This window comes from Chelonoidis abingdonii, chromosome 3, assembly GCF_003597395.2.
Source record: "Chelonoidis abingdonii isolate Lonesome George chromosome 3, CheloAbing_2.0, whole genome shotgun sequence".
Lineage (NCBI taxonomy): Eukaryota > Metazoa > Chordata > Testudines > Testudinidae > Chelonoidis > Chelonoidis abingdonii.
Genome location: NC_133771.1, coordinates 57799845 through 57814472, shown reverse-complemented (window position 1 = coordinate 57814472; position 14628 = coordinate 57799845). Strand labels below are relative to the sequence as shown.

The following is a 14628-nucleotide window of genomic DNA, read 5'->3' as shown; positions in this document are numbered from 1 at the left end:
TTACTAATTAAATGAATTTGAGGCTGCAGGGTCAGATTTTCAAAGTTGATCAACACGCACTAATTTCCATTCAGTACAATCGCAAATACTGGTAAAGACACCTTTTGAAAATTTGACCTCTTCATTTAGGAGATTAAATGGGAGGTACAGGGTTCTTTTGAAAATCTGCCCCTGAAGAGTAGAGTGAACTGCAACAGTATCTTGACCACTTCACAACTACCTCTCAGGGAGCAGAATGCTTCAGCTGCGATGTTGCACTAGCAGCCTACAGAGGAGTTATGACAGAGTTATGAATTAAACATTTCTTTACTCATCTGAAGTTAGGAATTTGGGCAGGCCATCTTTTATAGACTGTATGAATTCTTGGATTAACATCTCTACTCCAAAAAAACCTGTAGAGGGTCATTTTTGTCAACAGGATTCAAAGGGCCCTCAGGGCATATTCAATAACATAACTACTCATGACAATCCCAACCTTCATCCAGCATGAACTTGGACTTGCATGACCAATGCCTGGTTCTACAGAGCCAGATGTTCACTTGAGGTTACCTTTCCATATATTATCAGGGTCAATTCTATTTATTTTGTAATCTCTGCCAAGGCTGAGTGTAGCACATGAAAGATGTGTCTACACTTGGAGCTGGGTGTGTGATTCCAAACTCAAGGAGACATATTTGAGCTAGTGTACTAAAAGTAGAGTATAGTCACAGCAGTGCAGCCAGCCAAGAGGGGTTAGCCACCACTAGCCTATGCTTATCAGAGACACTAGGTATGTGATTAACTACTTACTGGTATTCCAGATTGCCCTTCTGGCCCTGGAGGGCCGATGTCTCCTACAGGGCCTCTTTCACCCTTAAATGAGAAGAACACATACAAATATATAAAATCTTCCATTTTTATTTAATATGTAGGAATGGCAACATAATAAGCCAGAGTTCAAACATGCACTTACTGGTTCCCCTGGCATTCCCGGTGGTCCTGGAGATCCAGTCTTTCCCTGTGGAGGGAGACCAAAGAGAAACATTTAAAATCTAAATAAACAGACCTAAAATATCAATTTCCTTTAAATGAAACAGAAAATATTATGCTTATTTGGTCAAAATGTTCATGTAATGAACACTTCACTAAATGCTTTCAGAGACCTTTCAGAAGCATTTTGTAAGAAATGCTTTAAAACACAGTTGTTTATTTTTGTTTCATATTATCCAATTCCTTGTCCAAAAATAAATACTGCTTAGTTTAGCCAAGTGAAATCATTCTGCAAGTCATTTTATTTTCATCTCAGAGAATCTATGCAGACATGGGAGCAGTACAGCATCTCCATTCCTTCCTGTCCATGACTTCTTGCTCCATTACACCAAGCCTGCTCATGTCCCTGGACACGACGTCCCCCTGTCCAGTTGGTGGTCGACCTTCAGATTTTACAGACACTGGTTGTGTTTGGATGATCTTTCTTTGGCATCTTATCATCTGTTTTCCTTCTGCAGTGTCCCCACCCTCATAATCTTTTCATTTGTGGGCTAATCTCTTACCCTGATTTTATAACCTACTCTCCTGACTATATGTTTAAATCATTCCATTTGATAGCTGCCATCTTTCAGAGAACTCTCATCTTTACTGCCTCCAGCACTCTGATGTTTGCTTCATTTAAGGCAGCTGCTTTCAGTCCATAGAGCAATACTGTCAATACACTAGTCTAATAAATTTTCATTTTGGTACCAAATGTAATGTTTTTTTCAGTCCATGATTTCACCAATTTCTGTGCAGCACTTGTGGCTAAGGCACATCCCCTTTTAAATTCATCCTTGATGCAACCGTTGGCACTGATCGAGATTCTTAGGTACACATAAGATTCTACTTGTTCTACAACACCTCTGCTGCACTTCAACACTTTATCTATTATCCATGTTCCAAAATGAAACCACTTCCTCCTCTTGGCATTTATTGTAAGTCCAAGTTGACTACACCCATTTTCGAAGGTAGTGCAGAGTATCATCAATTTAAATGTGTCTGTCCGTTGTAGGACATCATCTGCTTAAGCTAAGGAGCCTAACTTATCATACCCTCCAACTCATCTAACTTGCAATTCCATCTTGTCACTCATCAGTTCCTAACACATGATTAGACCGGTACTAACTCTGTACCTACAGCAAAGAGTTCTGATACCCTGCCTTAGCTGAAACAGTTAATACCACACATGTTCTTCCTTTCACCCCTACCACTTACCATATAAAGAAGGGGCATGTTGAAGAAGGTATTACCGAAGTTTAAAAGAATGACATGAACAGCTTGTATACTCACAAGAAGCAAACAAAAAATACTCCAGAAATATTTTCCCTTCAGATATTTGATAAATACATGGAATATATAAGGGACATAACTTTCTTTTATTCTAACTGTACTTTTTGAAACAAAACCAACAGAGCTATGGTGATTTACACCAGTTGAGGATCTGACCTACTGACTGCTGTAGAAGTTTTGGATGTATAAGGAACGAAGGATTAGCTTTATGCAAGTGGGGGCTCTGGAGTTTTTTTCAGCTTCTTAGTATGAGCTTCTCTAAAACTCTTACTCAGAAAACAGCATAAAATACAAAGAGATATTTAGTATCCCCAACTGGGAAAAAAGTTGCTTCGTCTTGATACATATCTATAAAATTTCTAGCAAACATTACTCCACAAATAGTAATGAGTAGCGTGGATGAGCATCTTTTATGCTTTGGCATTTTTTTCAACTTTTCCCAAGAAATAAGCTGTTTCTTTCATGAATATACTCACTGGTAACCCTGGTGCTCCTGGTGAACCAGCAGGTCCCTGATCTCCCTAAGGAAAAGATACCACAGCATTGTAATATTTCCAACAAATGAGGACACAGAGTCTTCAAACAGTATTAATTAATGAAGATCTGAATAGAATAGGAGAGGCAGGATTGTTTGAATTCTTATATTTAGTTCTGCCATTGACTCTTTTTGGCATTGAGTAAGTCACATAACCTTTTCTATTTTAGTTCCCTGTCTGTAATGTCATGTATATTTGCCCTTATGTTCAATTAAAGGGATATTCAGGTGATAGTTAATGTTAAAAATGCTTTAAAATGGACCAGGGTCAAGTATCTGACCAACATGCAGATCTCCAAATAACCTTCATTTATACTCATGGCAGTGACCATAATTAACAAAGTATAATTCAGTATTGTACGACCATCTTTTCCTTCCATGTCACCTTAAAATAGTTGGCACTAATACCAACATTGTAGCTTTATGCGGGGTCCTGCTATTACGCAGGAAGGGAGTCTAACAACATTAGGAGTTCTTAGTTCTACTACTGCCTTTACTATAGATTTTTTCTTTGATTCAGGGTGCCTCAGTTTCAACATATATAAAATAGGGTTGATGATGATAATAAGTAACACAACTACATTACAAGGTACTATGTGAACAAATTAGTTGTCTTTAATGAGTTTTGAGACCCTCAGATCAAAAGTGCACGAATAACATATTACAGTAGAGATTGACATTAACTAGATGGTAAATCTCAAAGTCTTCTGGGCATTTCATTTGGTGCAGACAACAGATAAAATACATGTAGCCTCTTGCCATTTTGGGGGCTTCAGAATGGCAGGCTCCCAGGAGCTCTCATAGGTGGAGATTAGTGCAGACACTGAGACTGCAGCAACTGAAACAGCTTGTCTTAGCATGTGCACGAGATCACAACCAGCACCAGGGATTGGGACAGAGAAGAGGATTCACCAGCCTAGAGGCCTGACTGAAATGCCCGGGCAGCCACCTGCAGGCTACAACCACTTCCAAATGGCTGCCCATCCATGGTCTGCTCATGGACAGTCACTGTGCTCAAGGGATAGGAGTCAGTGGTTGGGTACTAGCTGCTAGCACAGGTATGAGATAGAGCTCCTGGGTTGCTCTCCATAGAGCAGGCAAAAAACCTCCAGTTTTCCTGTCAGCCACAAGGGCCTGGCCAATGAGAAACACTCAGTTTCCCAGAGGATGTTCCATCTCCCCTAGGTGTCTGTGAAACAAAGCCACTTCTTCCACCCAACCAATAACCAAGCAAAACCCAAGAGGGAAAGAAGACTTCATAGGGAGAAGATTGTTTGTCAGCCTCACTCATTAGGCCTCCCTTGCCCTGTAAAACAAGGGAAAGCCAGGGCTGGAGCCACCTGGGATCGGTTCCACCCAATGAGGGATCTGCCTTGAATCTTTAACAATGAATATTTGGGATACATCACCTAGATAGATAGAAAAGGATCCCAGGGGTAAGGAAAGCACAGTCAATTGAAAACTCACCTGGAATCAAAGGGGGGGGTGACACCACACTGCACATAAGCGGTAGTCAAGCCTGCATCCTCCACATGGTTATTTCACTGCACAACTTACCTCAGTTCCATCAGCCCTACAGAGCTCACACTAGCCACCTGGGACCTGCAGGCAGACTCTGGGATCACACCTATTTATTTGTATAGTCTATGTGGGATTTTGACTGTATTGACTTATTAGAAGAATATCTTTATTTCAGGAAGAGTCTGATTGTTGTTGTAGGGTTTAATCTGTTCATTCATTAATCAGTTTCCTTGCCTTTTCCCTTTACCTAATTCCTGTCTTCCAAATTAATCATATCCTTTCTTTTAATAATGTGTTTATTCCTTTTTAAACTTGGTTGGTCTACAGTTGCTTTTAATTTGTAAAGTCCTAGAAGTCACAAGCATTGCATTAGAAGTTATTCACCAGGCCACTAGCTGGATACACTGTGTACTGAGAATGCAGTTTAGCTTCAGTGACTAGCAAGTTAAGGGCTGAGACCTGCCATCAGCCCATGAATTCCAGAGAACCCAGTGCTCATTGGTCCTAAACTGGGACACAAAGCCAGAAGGAGGAGCAAGTGGACTCTACCATGCTTGGGGGTCAGATGTTCTCAAGAAGGGCTTACATAATGAATCATTATGATTATCGTTATACATAATGATTCATTAATGATCTGGAGGATGGTGTGGACTGCCCTCCCGGGGAAGTTTGCAGATGACACTAAACTGGGAGGAGTGGTAGATATGCTGGATGATAGGGATAGGATACAGAAGGACCTAGACAAATTAGAGGATTGGGCCAAAAGAAATCTAATGAGGTTCAACAAGGACAAGTGCAGAGTCCAATGCACTGCTACAGACTAGGGACTGAATGGCTAGGCAGCATTCTGTAGAAAAGGACCTAGGGGTTACAGTGGATGAGAAGGTGGGTATGAGTCAACAGTGTGCCCTTGTTGCTAAGAAGGCTAACGGCATTTTGAGCTGTATAAGTAGGGGCATTGCCAGAAGATCAAGGAACATGAAAGATTGGAAAGAGTCCAGCAGAGGGCAACAAAAATGATTAGGGGGCTGGAGCACATGATTTATGAGGAGAGGGTGAGGGAACTGGAATTGCTTAGTCTGAAGAAGAGAAGAATGAGGGGGGTTTTGATAGCTGCTTTCAACTACATGAAAGGGGGTTTCAAAGAGCATGGATGTAGACTGTTCTCAGTGGTAACAGATGACAAAACAAGAAGCAATGGTCTCAAGTTGCAGTGGAGGAGGTCTAGGTTGGATATTAGGTAACACTATTTCACTAGGAGGGTGGTTAAGCACTGGAATGGGTTACCTAGGGAGGTGCTGAAATCTCTATCCTTAGAGCTTTTTAAGGCCCGGCTTGACAAAGCCCTGGCTGGGATGATTTAGTTGGGGATTGGTCCTGCTTTGAGCAGGGGGTTGGACTAGATGACCTCCTGAGATCCCTTCTAACCATAATATTCTGTGATTCTATGATACACACTCATTATAACACAAGGAGTGCAAAACAAAAATGGTTACAATCCACATATTTAAAAATAGCCGGTCAAATCCTACAAGGCAAGAGAGTTGCCTTAGCTTCATTGGGACCAGGACTGGGCCCACTGGAAGTTTCAAGTGCTTAGCATCTCTCTGGATTTGGTCCACTTTGCTTACCTAAATTTTTAGTCTCATTTAAACTACCCTTCTTTGTAGAAGTCATGCATGCAGTCAGTCTGAGGGTTACAGTACTAGACTATAGCACTATCAGGTGGGATCTTTGCCTCAGAAATGCATTTATAATGGACAGCATAACTACATTAGATGAGGAAGATGATGTTTGGTCAAGGTGAATAAAAACCAGTGAACATATCTAGGGGCATATCAAAGGGTTTGTATCTTCTGCTAAGGAGTGCTTTGCACTTCTAATCAGCATTAATCAAGAAAGTAGCTTGTTTAGTAAAATCAAAGTGGCTGCTCTAATAATAATGGAGTAGAATGAATGACTGGTAATGGATGGAAGTCTGATTACACACAACTTGTTATTCCTGAAAAATTGGAATTTTACATTGATTGAATTGTATTATTTAGACCTAGATTTAAACAGAAAATGAAAATACAGTAGGCATGCAACATTTCTACATATGCAGACCCAATCTTTCATGAAACATTCTGCTGCAGATAGACACCATCAACAAGTGAACAGCCTCTTAAATGAAGGAAACATTTCCCTGCCAATAAACACTGTAGATATACAAAAGGAGCAACAACACCAATGGAAAAGAAGAGAGGATATTTTTCTTTAATAAAGACTTACCTTTTCTCCTGGAAATCCCTCTAGTCCAGGTAGTCCCATTGGACCTGGTTCTCCCTGTTTTTTTTAAAGTGTTGCTTAGATTAATAATTCTGCATTCTGAATGACATTAAAATTGTAATATAGCAACTAAAAGCAAAGCGTTCAACTCGAGATTTAACAATCAGCTAAATATTGTATTTACTTTAAGTGAACAGCTTTTTCTATGTGTTGTTTTTAAGACCTGAGAATTAGAACTATTCCCAGAACAAGTACATGTTTATTTTCTGATTAATTGTTTCAATTATGATTAAAAACCTAATCAGAGATAATCCCCTCTGGTTATCTACTTGGTCAAGGTCAGCACTAAACCACTTTCAGTCAATAAAGGGAGGGGTTTGAATATATCTTGTCAATTAGACAAGTAACATGGGTCGCAAGGTTACTCTAGAATTCTCCTTTTGATTGTAAAAAAAAAGATGCATCTAGAGGCTTCAGAGCAAAACTCTGTTTGCTAAGTAAAGCCTATTCTCCCTAGGAATGTGTAGATTAGGAGCACTCCAGCATTAAGTCTATGAGCTTTGGAAGAAAAGCCAGAAAATGAGTGAGATGATGTAGCAACTACTGAATAGTAATTCAGCTTTACAGACAAGTAATAGTGAGTGCCATGGGTTCATGTATCAAAATTTGGTCTTTGACGTAGCTGGGGCTTCATCCATTAATTACTTTGAAAATGAGGAGCAAAACCGTAAACTGTCATCTGACTTGAGTCTGTCCAGTGGAAGGACTTGTGCACAGGCGTAATGTGTTCTAAGTGACCAGGGATACAGAGAAGGTAGGCAGTTGTTGCATCATTTTCACATTCAGCTTTAGATACAATGAGTTATGTTAATCCAGTCTGGTGGTGACAAATGCATGGATCACCATGGTCAGGTCCTCATATGGAAGGAAGGGACATTTCCTAGCAAGCTGGAGGTGCCAGATGGCATTTTTGGAAACTGATTATACCTCATCATCCAAGTTTAATAAGGAGTAAAAGTGGATCCCAAGGCTTCACATCACTATAACACATGTATGGCTTCAATGGAAGGCACAAAAAACATCTTGTCCAGCTTTTCAAAGCATTTCCCTTTTTAATCAGCATCACTTTGGTCTTGCCGGGGTTCAGCTTGAGCAAGCTGCTCATCATCCAAGAGCGAGTTTCATGTAGGTAATCTGAAAATTTAGGAGTGGCAGTAGGTATTCCAGCTGGCAATGAGATATGTAGGTGAGAGTTACAGCATACTGGTGGCAGCAAAGCCATGGTGTCTCACTATCTCTCCTACTGAGAGATACCAAAGAGTAGTGGAAATAGAAGGGATCCCTACTGGGCCCCACAGATAAAGGTCTTTGAAGAGGAGGAGCAGTTACCCATCACCACTCTCTGAGGTCTGCTGGAGAGGAACACTTGGAGCTACTGTAGTGATGGGCCATCTACTCACGAGATGTCATGTAGGCTTTTTAGTAGTACCTTGTGGCCCATAATGTCAAAGCTACAGAATGGAGATCTTACCTGTGTCAATGATCATGAGCAAGTTTGCTTTTAGTGCCACTAGATCCATCTCTGTTCTGTGCCTTTGTCTGAACTCTGGTTGTGAGGCATCCAGGATGTTGGCTGATGTCACATGTTGTTAGAGCTTTGTGGTAACTATTTTCTCAGTTGTTTTGCCCAGGAATGGGAGGTTGGAAATAGGACAATATTTAGAGAGATCTTCAGGGTCAAGTGTTCTCCTTGAGAATTGGGTGAACTATTGTATTTTTCAAGGAGTTTGGCAGGTGTGCTTCTTTGAAGGAAGAATACTCATTTCCATTAGTAGTGGGCATAGCTGTCCATAACTGGCTTTTACTAGTTAGAATGGCTATGGATCTATTCCACACGTTGTGGGTCTAATAAATTGCAGGGCTTCTTGATCTTCAGCATGTGTGATGGGCCCAACTCAGTCAGACTGGTGGGCTGGATAACACAATTTTCTTTCCTGTTGGGCTCTGTACACATTCTATTGAACTTTTCAGTGAAGGATGCTGATAGCCCTTCACAGCAGTTGATGCTGGGATCTTGTGTCTGGGATAGGCAGTCTGGGTTGACTAGCTGTTCACTAGCCAAAATAGCTCTGCTGGCCATGATTCTGCCATGTTGATTGTGAAAGGGTTATTTTGCCTCCTTTACTGCAATGGTGCAATTCTGTAAATGTGGATTTGTGCTGCTTTGTCCCCCATGACAATGGTATTTGTGACATTCCTTAGACTGTGGTAGATTTAACTGCTGTGACTGGTAAATGTCCAGTTTTTAATGGCACCCACTGCATTATGTTAAATAAATTGGCATCCTTTCCTCTGCGAGAGTTGGTGGGAATTGTAGCCTATGATGTAGATGGTTTTCAATGTCTCATGTGACTACTAGACCAATCTGAAATTTGCATGTTCTTTGGCAGTTATTGCAGATATATGTATCTTGGTTGGGAGCTACTTGCTTCCTACGGGCTCTTTAAAAATTTCATATTAAAACTGAAAAAATATTTTATGGTATCAAAGTACAAACAGTATCTACCAAAACCTGGGCATTGCAAAGCTTTTCTATTTGTTCTAAAAATGTAAAATATATATAGTTTTCTGAAAATGGCACACTGCAATCTTTGAGGAGAAACAGCAAAGCATTCAGTGAATCAGCTTTATTATGATAGGTTTTGAATGTGAAGCTATATTCAGTTGAGATGTACTGTGGCTCCAATTATCATCAACTGCTTGGCACTACAGACAGTTCGATCATATTCTAATTACTTTTGAGCATTAATCTCTCATTACACTGTTCCTTAAGAAAACATAGTCTTCTGGTTGCTAAACACTGGTACAATGTGATCACCCTGTATGAGCAATTTCAACTTTACATGTTACTGCATTGGGCTCAAAATTAAAACATTTTCCATCTTTACTTCTACTGGGACTACTTCAGGTAGTGATTTAATCTCATGAAATAACACAAATTCTTCATACTTAAATGCCTCTCTAGATTACTAAACAGAGAACAAAATCCACAGACAGCTTATATAATGTATCACTGAACATAATATTAACAGCTGTAAAAAGAAATCTATTGACCTGGAACTATATATTTCTCTAGCCTTGGTTATAAAATAAGTTTTCTTAAATGTATTGATAGAGTAACTTCCTGCACAACTTCCTGTACTGTCCCACTCACATGGCTAGGACCATACTTTGAGCTTTTGGGAGGGTTCTTCTAATGACCTATGAAGTCCTCAGTTCCCTAGTAGTCCTCCCACTCCTTCTCCTCATCATCCTCACATCCCAACTCATGAAGACACACTTGTCAGTATGACTGAAATGACACATTTCAATAAAATATACATACCATTGTGCCAGGATCACCTTTTGGACCCTGCAAAGAATGATTAACAAAGATATTAGAAAATACCAGACCACAATTAGACAAGAATGTGGTGTCTTTAACACTACCATAATAAAAATATATAACAATTATAATAGAATGGTAGAGTAGTAGTGTATTCAGAATCACTACTAACAGCAATCTTATTTTGTTAAATTTGGGTCAAATTCTAGTGTGTGTTATTCCATAGTGCAGAGCAGGGCATATCTCTGTGCCTGGCTTGATTCTATGCCACGAAGTGCAAACGGTATCACAAAGGGGAAATCAGTGCCTCATTAGTGGCCACAAAGAGTTTACACAGCTGCCAAAATGATTAAGCCCAGGGGTGGAGTCTGCCTATGGCTATAACATCACAAAGGCACTAACCATGTGGCTGTCTGGCTCCACAGTCCAAGTGTATGTGTAAGAGGGATGGGGCAGACAGAGTCCACCTTAGACATACAGGAATGCAAAGAGGCAGAAGAGCCCAAAGGTTACCACTGCCTGACAGATCTCTTTCAGAGCTCTCAGCCAGGATGATAGCAGCCCCTATGGAACAAAATTGAGGGGAAGGATACATTCAGTCCATGTGACTCCCACATTCTCCTCATCATCCAGAGAGGTAGGGTAGACAGATGGGTAAACGGAGGCAGAGAAATTAAGAGACTTGTCCAAAGCTATGCAGCAAGTTAGTGACAGCATTAGACTAGAATTAATGAGTTCCTTATTTTCAGCGCAAAATTTAATGCACTACTAAACAACACTGCCTCTAAAGATAAAAAGTGCACTATATGTTTTAAGAATTATTACATTAATGCAATATATAGTCCAAGGTCAAAATATTTTTGTGCCTAGTTCCGCAACCTATATTCATATTAAACTGCACTTACTCAAAGGAGTAGTCCCATTAATTTTAACTAGGGTACTGGCATTTTGTAAAGTACTATTCAGCAAAATCGACGGTTGTAATTATCAATATTTATATTGAAATTTTAGTCATTTTCGCAGTGTCTGCTAGGCTGTTTGTTACACATACTTATGAAATGTGTGTTTTATTATTAATGTGTATCAGTCACATCCTATTTGAATTGTTTATTGTTATTTTTCAAATGTAAAGTTTTCCATTACCCAGCTAACAGACAAGCTGCATGCGAGATATGAAGCTTTCTGTAAATGTTTTAAACTAAACATTACAGATAATATCTATTAAATACTTACAGGAGGGCCCGGCGGACCAGGATAAGTAGCAACACCTACACCTCCCTGGGGGGGAAAAAAAACATTCATTAGTTTCATAAGGCAATAACCAGGAAAAAAATGTTAAATCATTTAATAAAGAAAAATACCTGTAGCTTATATAAGCTGCTCATTCCATTCCTTTCATTGTAAGGCATACCCTTAAAATATGAAAATATTCAGAAAATATTTTAAAAAATATCACAACTATGAAGGTGAAATCAATGGAAAAACAGCCTTTCATTCTTTGAATTGTTAGTACACAACAAAGCCAAAGTACCATTTCTGATAATGGGTCTTGTGACAGATATGGCAACTACCTGCAATATCCTGGACCAACCTTATTGAATTCAGTTTATTATCTTTGTAGGTCAGGGACTGTGTGTAATTCCATGGAGGAGGGGGGCCTCAGCTCTCCGGGAACTAAGAGGAGTGGGAGGTGATTAAGCAAATTCACTCAGGTTGTAACACCTCCAGCGGGCTGGATAGAGGTTCTCAAATACTAGTTCAAACCGGGTTCTCCAGGGGCCAACAAAGAAAAGACTTAAAACTGATTCAGTGAATTCTTTCTGATCCAGCAAATGGACAGAACCTTTTGTCCAAGGGGGGCCCCAATCCTTGGAAGGACATGGCCCGGGCTTTGTGTTTGTTCTGAGCTAACTGCTGTTATGAACTTGTGACCATAGAATAAACCCTTGGTGGGATGCAAAGGATGATTCACTGGCTACAGCCCTTGTTGTAGTCAGGGGGTGATCTCTTGTATGTTTATTGGCACATAAGTAGGTTCTTTTATTGTTAACATGTTTTCTCTGTAACACTTTTCCTTAAAATAAACGTACTTGCTTAGAAAGAGCTGTGTGGCAACTTAACTGTGGCAATTACCCTGTTTAACATCTCTGTGGCTTGGTCTACACTATGAGTTTAAACTGATTTTAGCAGCGTTAAACTTATTTAACGCTGTACCTGTCCACACTACGAAGCCCTTTACATCGATATAAAGGGCTCTTTAAATCGGTTTCTGTACTCCTCCCTGACAAGAGGCGTAGCGCTAAAATCGGTATTACCATATCGGATTAGGGTTAGCGTGGCCGCAAATCAATGGTATTGGCCTCCAGGCGGTATCCCACAGTGCACCACTGTGACCGCTCTGGACAGAAATCTGAACTCAGATGTAGTGGCCATGTAAACAGGAAAAGCCCCGCGAAATTTTGATTTTCATTTCCTGTTTGCCCAGCGTGGAGCTCCGATCAGCACGGGTGGCGATGCAGTCCCAAATTTCAGAAGAGCTCAGCATGGACCGTACAGAGATACTGGATCTGATCGCTGCTATGGGGAGGACAAATCTTTTCTATCAGAGCTCTGTATACAGAAGATGAAATGCCAAACGCGTTTTGAAAAAAATCTCCAGGCTTAACACAGTGCTGCTGTGACAAGCGTAACGGAAGCAAAGAATCAAATTGGACGCTCATGGAGGGGGAGGGGGTACTTGAGGACTCCAGGCTATCCCACTGTCCACAGCAGTTGAAAAGTATTTGCATTCTTGGCTGAGCTACCAGTGCCTGTAGGTTCAAACACATGTCCAGACGGTGTTCGGTATTAGCTCGTAAATTTACTCCCTCTCCCCACCATGTGAAAGAAAGAAAAGAATCATGTTCTTGACTTTTTTCCAATGTCACCTAATATCTACTGAATTGCTGTTGTAGACTCGATGCTGCGCATGTGAAGAGCAGTATCCGCTCCTCTCCCCTCCCTGGTGGCAGATGGTACCAATATGACTTGATAATCCGTCGTCACCATCAGCCCGTGAGTGCTCCTGGGCTGGCTCAGGTGAGGCTTGGCCGGGGGCGCCTGGGTTAAAAATAGGAATGACTTCCCAGGTCATTCCCAGTAGATGGTACAAACGGCTGGTAATCGATCTTCATTCATAGGCAACTGGGGGCTGAGCTCCATCAGCCCCCTCCCTTTCCTGTGTGAAGAAAAGATTCTGTCCTGCCTGGCACTGTCACAGCAGCGGGCATGCTGGGCTTCTCCTTCCCCGCACCGCTTAATGTTCTGCTGGAATGTCATAGCCCCGGGAGGCTGCCTCCCCCTCATTTTTATCTCACTAACAAGTCACTGTTTCTTATTCCTGCATTCTTTATAACTTTCATCACACCAAATGGGGGGGAACAACTGCCACGGTAAGTCCAGGAAGGTTGGGGGAGGAGGGGAAGCAAAAAGTGGAGTTCGTTGCAGGGGCAGCCCCCATGAATGGCATGTAGCCTCATCATTTCTGCGGATCTGACACAGAGCAGCTGATGCTCTCTGATCACTGGTTCTCTTAGTTAAACTTTGCCCATTTCTAGCAGCTTTGGAATCTTTTTTGTTAGAAACCATAAAAGGAGGGATTTACTCGGGAGTCTTCCCAGTTTTGCTTTTGGCCCTGCCCAATCTTCATCCAGGGGCACCCATGATAGCAGCAGACAGTACAGAAGGAACAGATAACATCAGCTCATTGCCATTTTATTGCCGCAGCAGACGGTACAGAACGACTTGTGATAACCGTCTCCTGCTATTATGCAAAAGCAATGAATGCTGCTTTAGTGCTGGAGTATCGCCTCTGTCCTTGGCATTCCAGTTTAACATCGGTGACTGTAAAAAAAAAAAAAAGACTGAACGAGCCCATGGTTGCCATGCTATGGAATGTCAAATGCCGGCAATCCAGGGAAAAAGGGCACGAATGATTGTCTGCCGTTGCTTTCCCGGAGGAAGGAATGACTGATGACATTTACCCAGAACCACCCGCGACAATGATTTTTGCCCCATCAGCCACTGGGCTCTCAACCCAGAATTCTAAGAGGCGGGAGAGACTGCGGGAACTGTGGGATAGCTACAGAATAGCTACCCACAGTGCAACGCTCAGGAAATCGATGCTAGCCTCGGACTACGGACGCACACCGCCGAATTAATGTGCTTAGTGTGGCGGTGTGCACTTGACTTTATACAATCTGTTTTATAAAACCGGTTTATGTAAAATTGGAATAATCCTGTAGTATAGACGTACCCTGAGGAGAAAAGTAAAGCAGACCTGTTTAGGCCGTCTGACTTTTCTGAGGAATACTGTGTAGGCAGGGAGCCTGGAATTACTGTGCTCAGAAGGGTGAAAGATGTGTCTATGCCCAGAGTAGTGGCGGCTGGGCTGCTGAAAGCCTATGAGTGGGTGCCCTTGTGGGACCTTAGAGAGGGAATATAGGTGCAACTGCTCCAAACTGTGACAGGTCTGTCCTGCAAAAACTCCAGTGAAGTCAGTTAAGAGTTTGGGATGTATGATGAATGGAGGATTGGGCTTTTTATCAGCTTATAAAAATGAAGGCTCATGAATCCTAAG

General features: G+C 41.3%; 1 protein-coding gene across 1 annotated transcript in view; it reads right to left on the bottom strand.

Moving 5' to 3' along the window:
- COL19A1 (collagen type XIX alpha 1 chain) overlaps window positions 1–14628 on the bottom strand; it is a 335594-nt gene that overhangs the window by 31206 nt on the left and 289760 nt on the right. Inside the window, exons 36-42 of the mRNA XM_075063425.1 lie at window positions 11372–11422; window positions 11244–11288; window positions 10011–10037; window positions 6629–6682; window positions 2778–2822; window positions 953–997; window positions 790–852 (exon numbers count right to left, since the gene is read on the bottom strand). Coding sequence (XP_074919526.1) covers window positions 790–852; window positions 953–997; window positions 2778–2822; window positions 6629–6682; window positions 10011–10037; window positions 11244–11288; window positions 11372–11422 — 330 coding nt within the window. The remainder of the gene's footprint in view (window positions 1–789; window positions 853–952; window positions 998–2777; window positions 2823–6628; window positions 6683–10010; window positions 10038–11243; window positions 11289–11371; window positions 11423–14628) is intronic.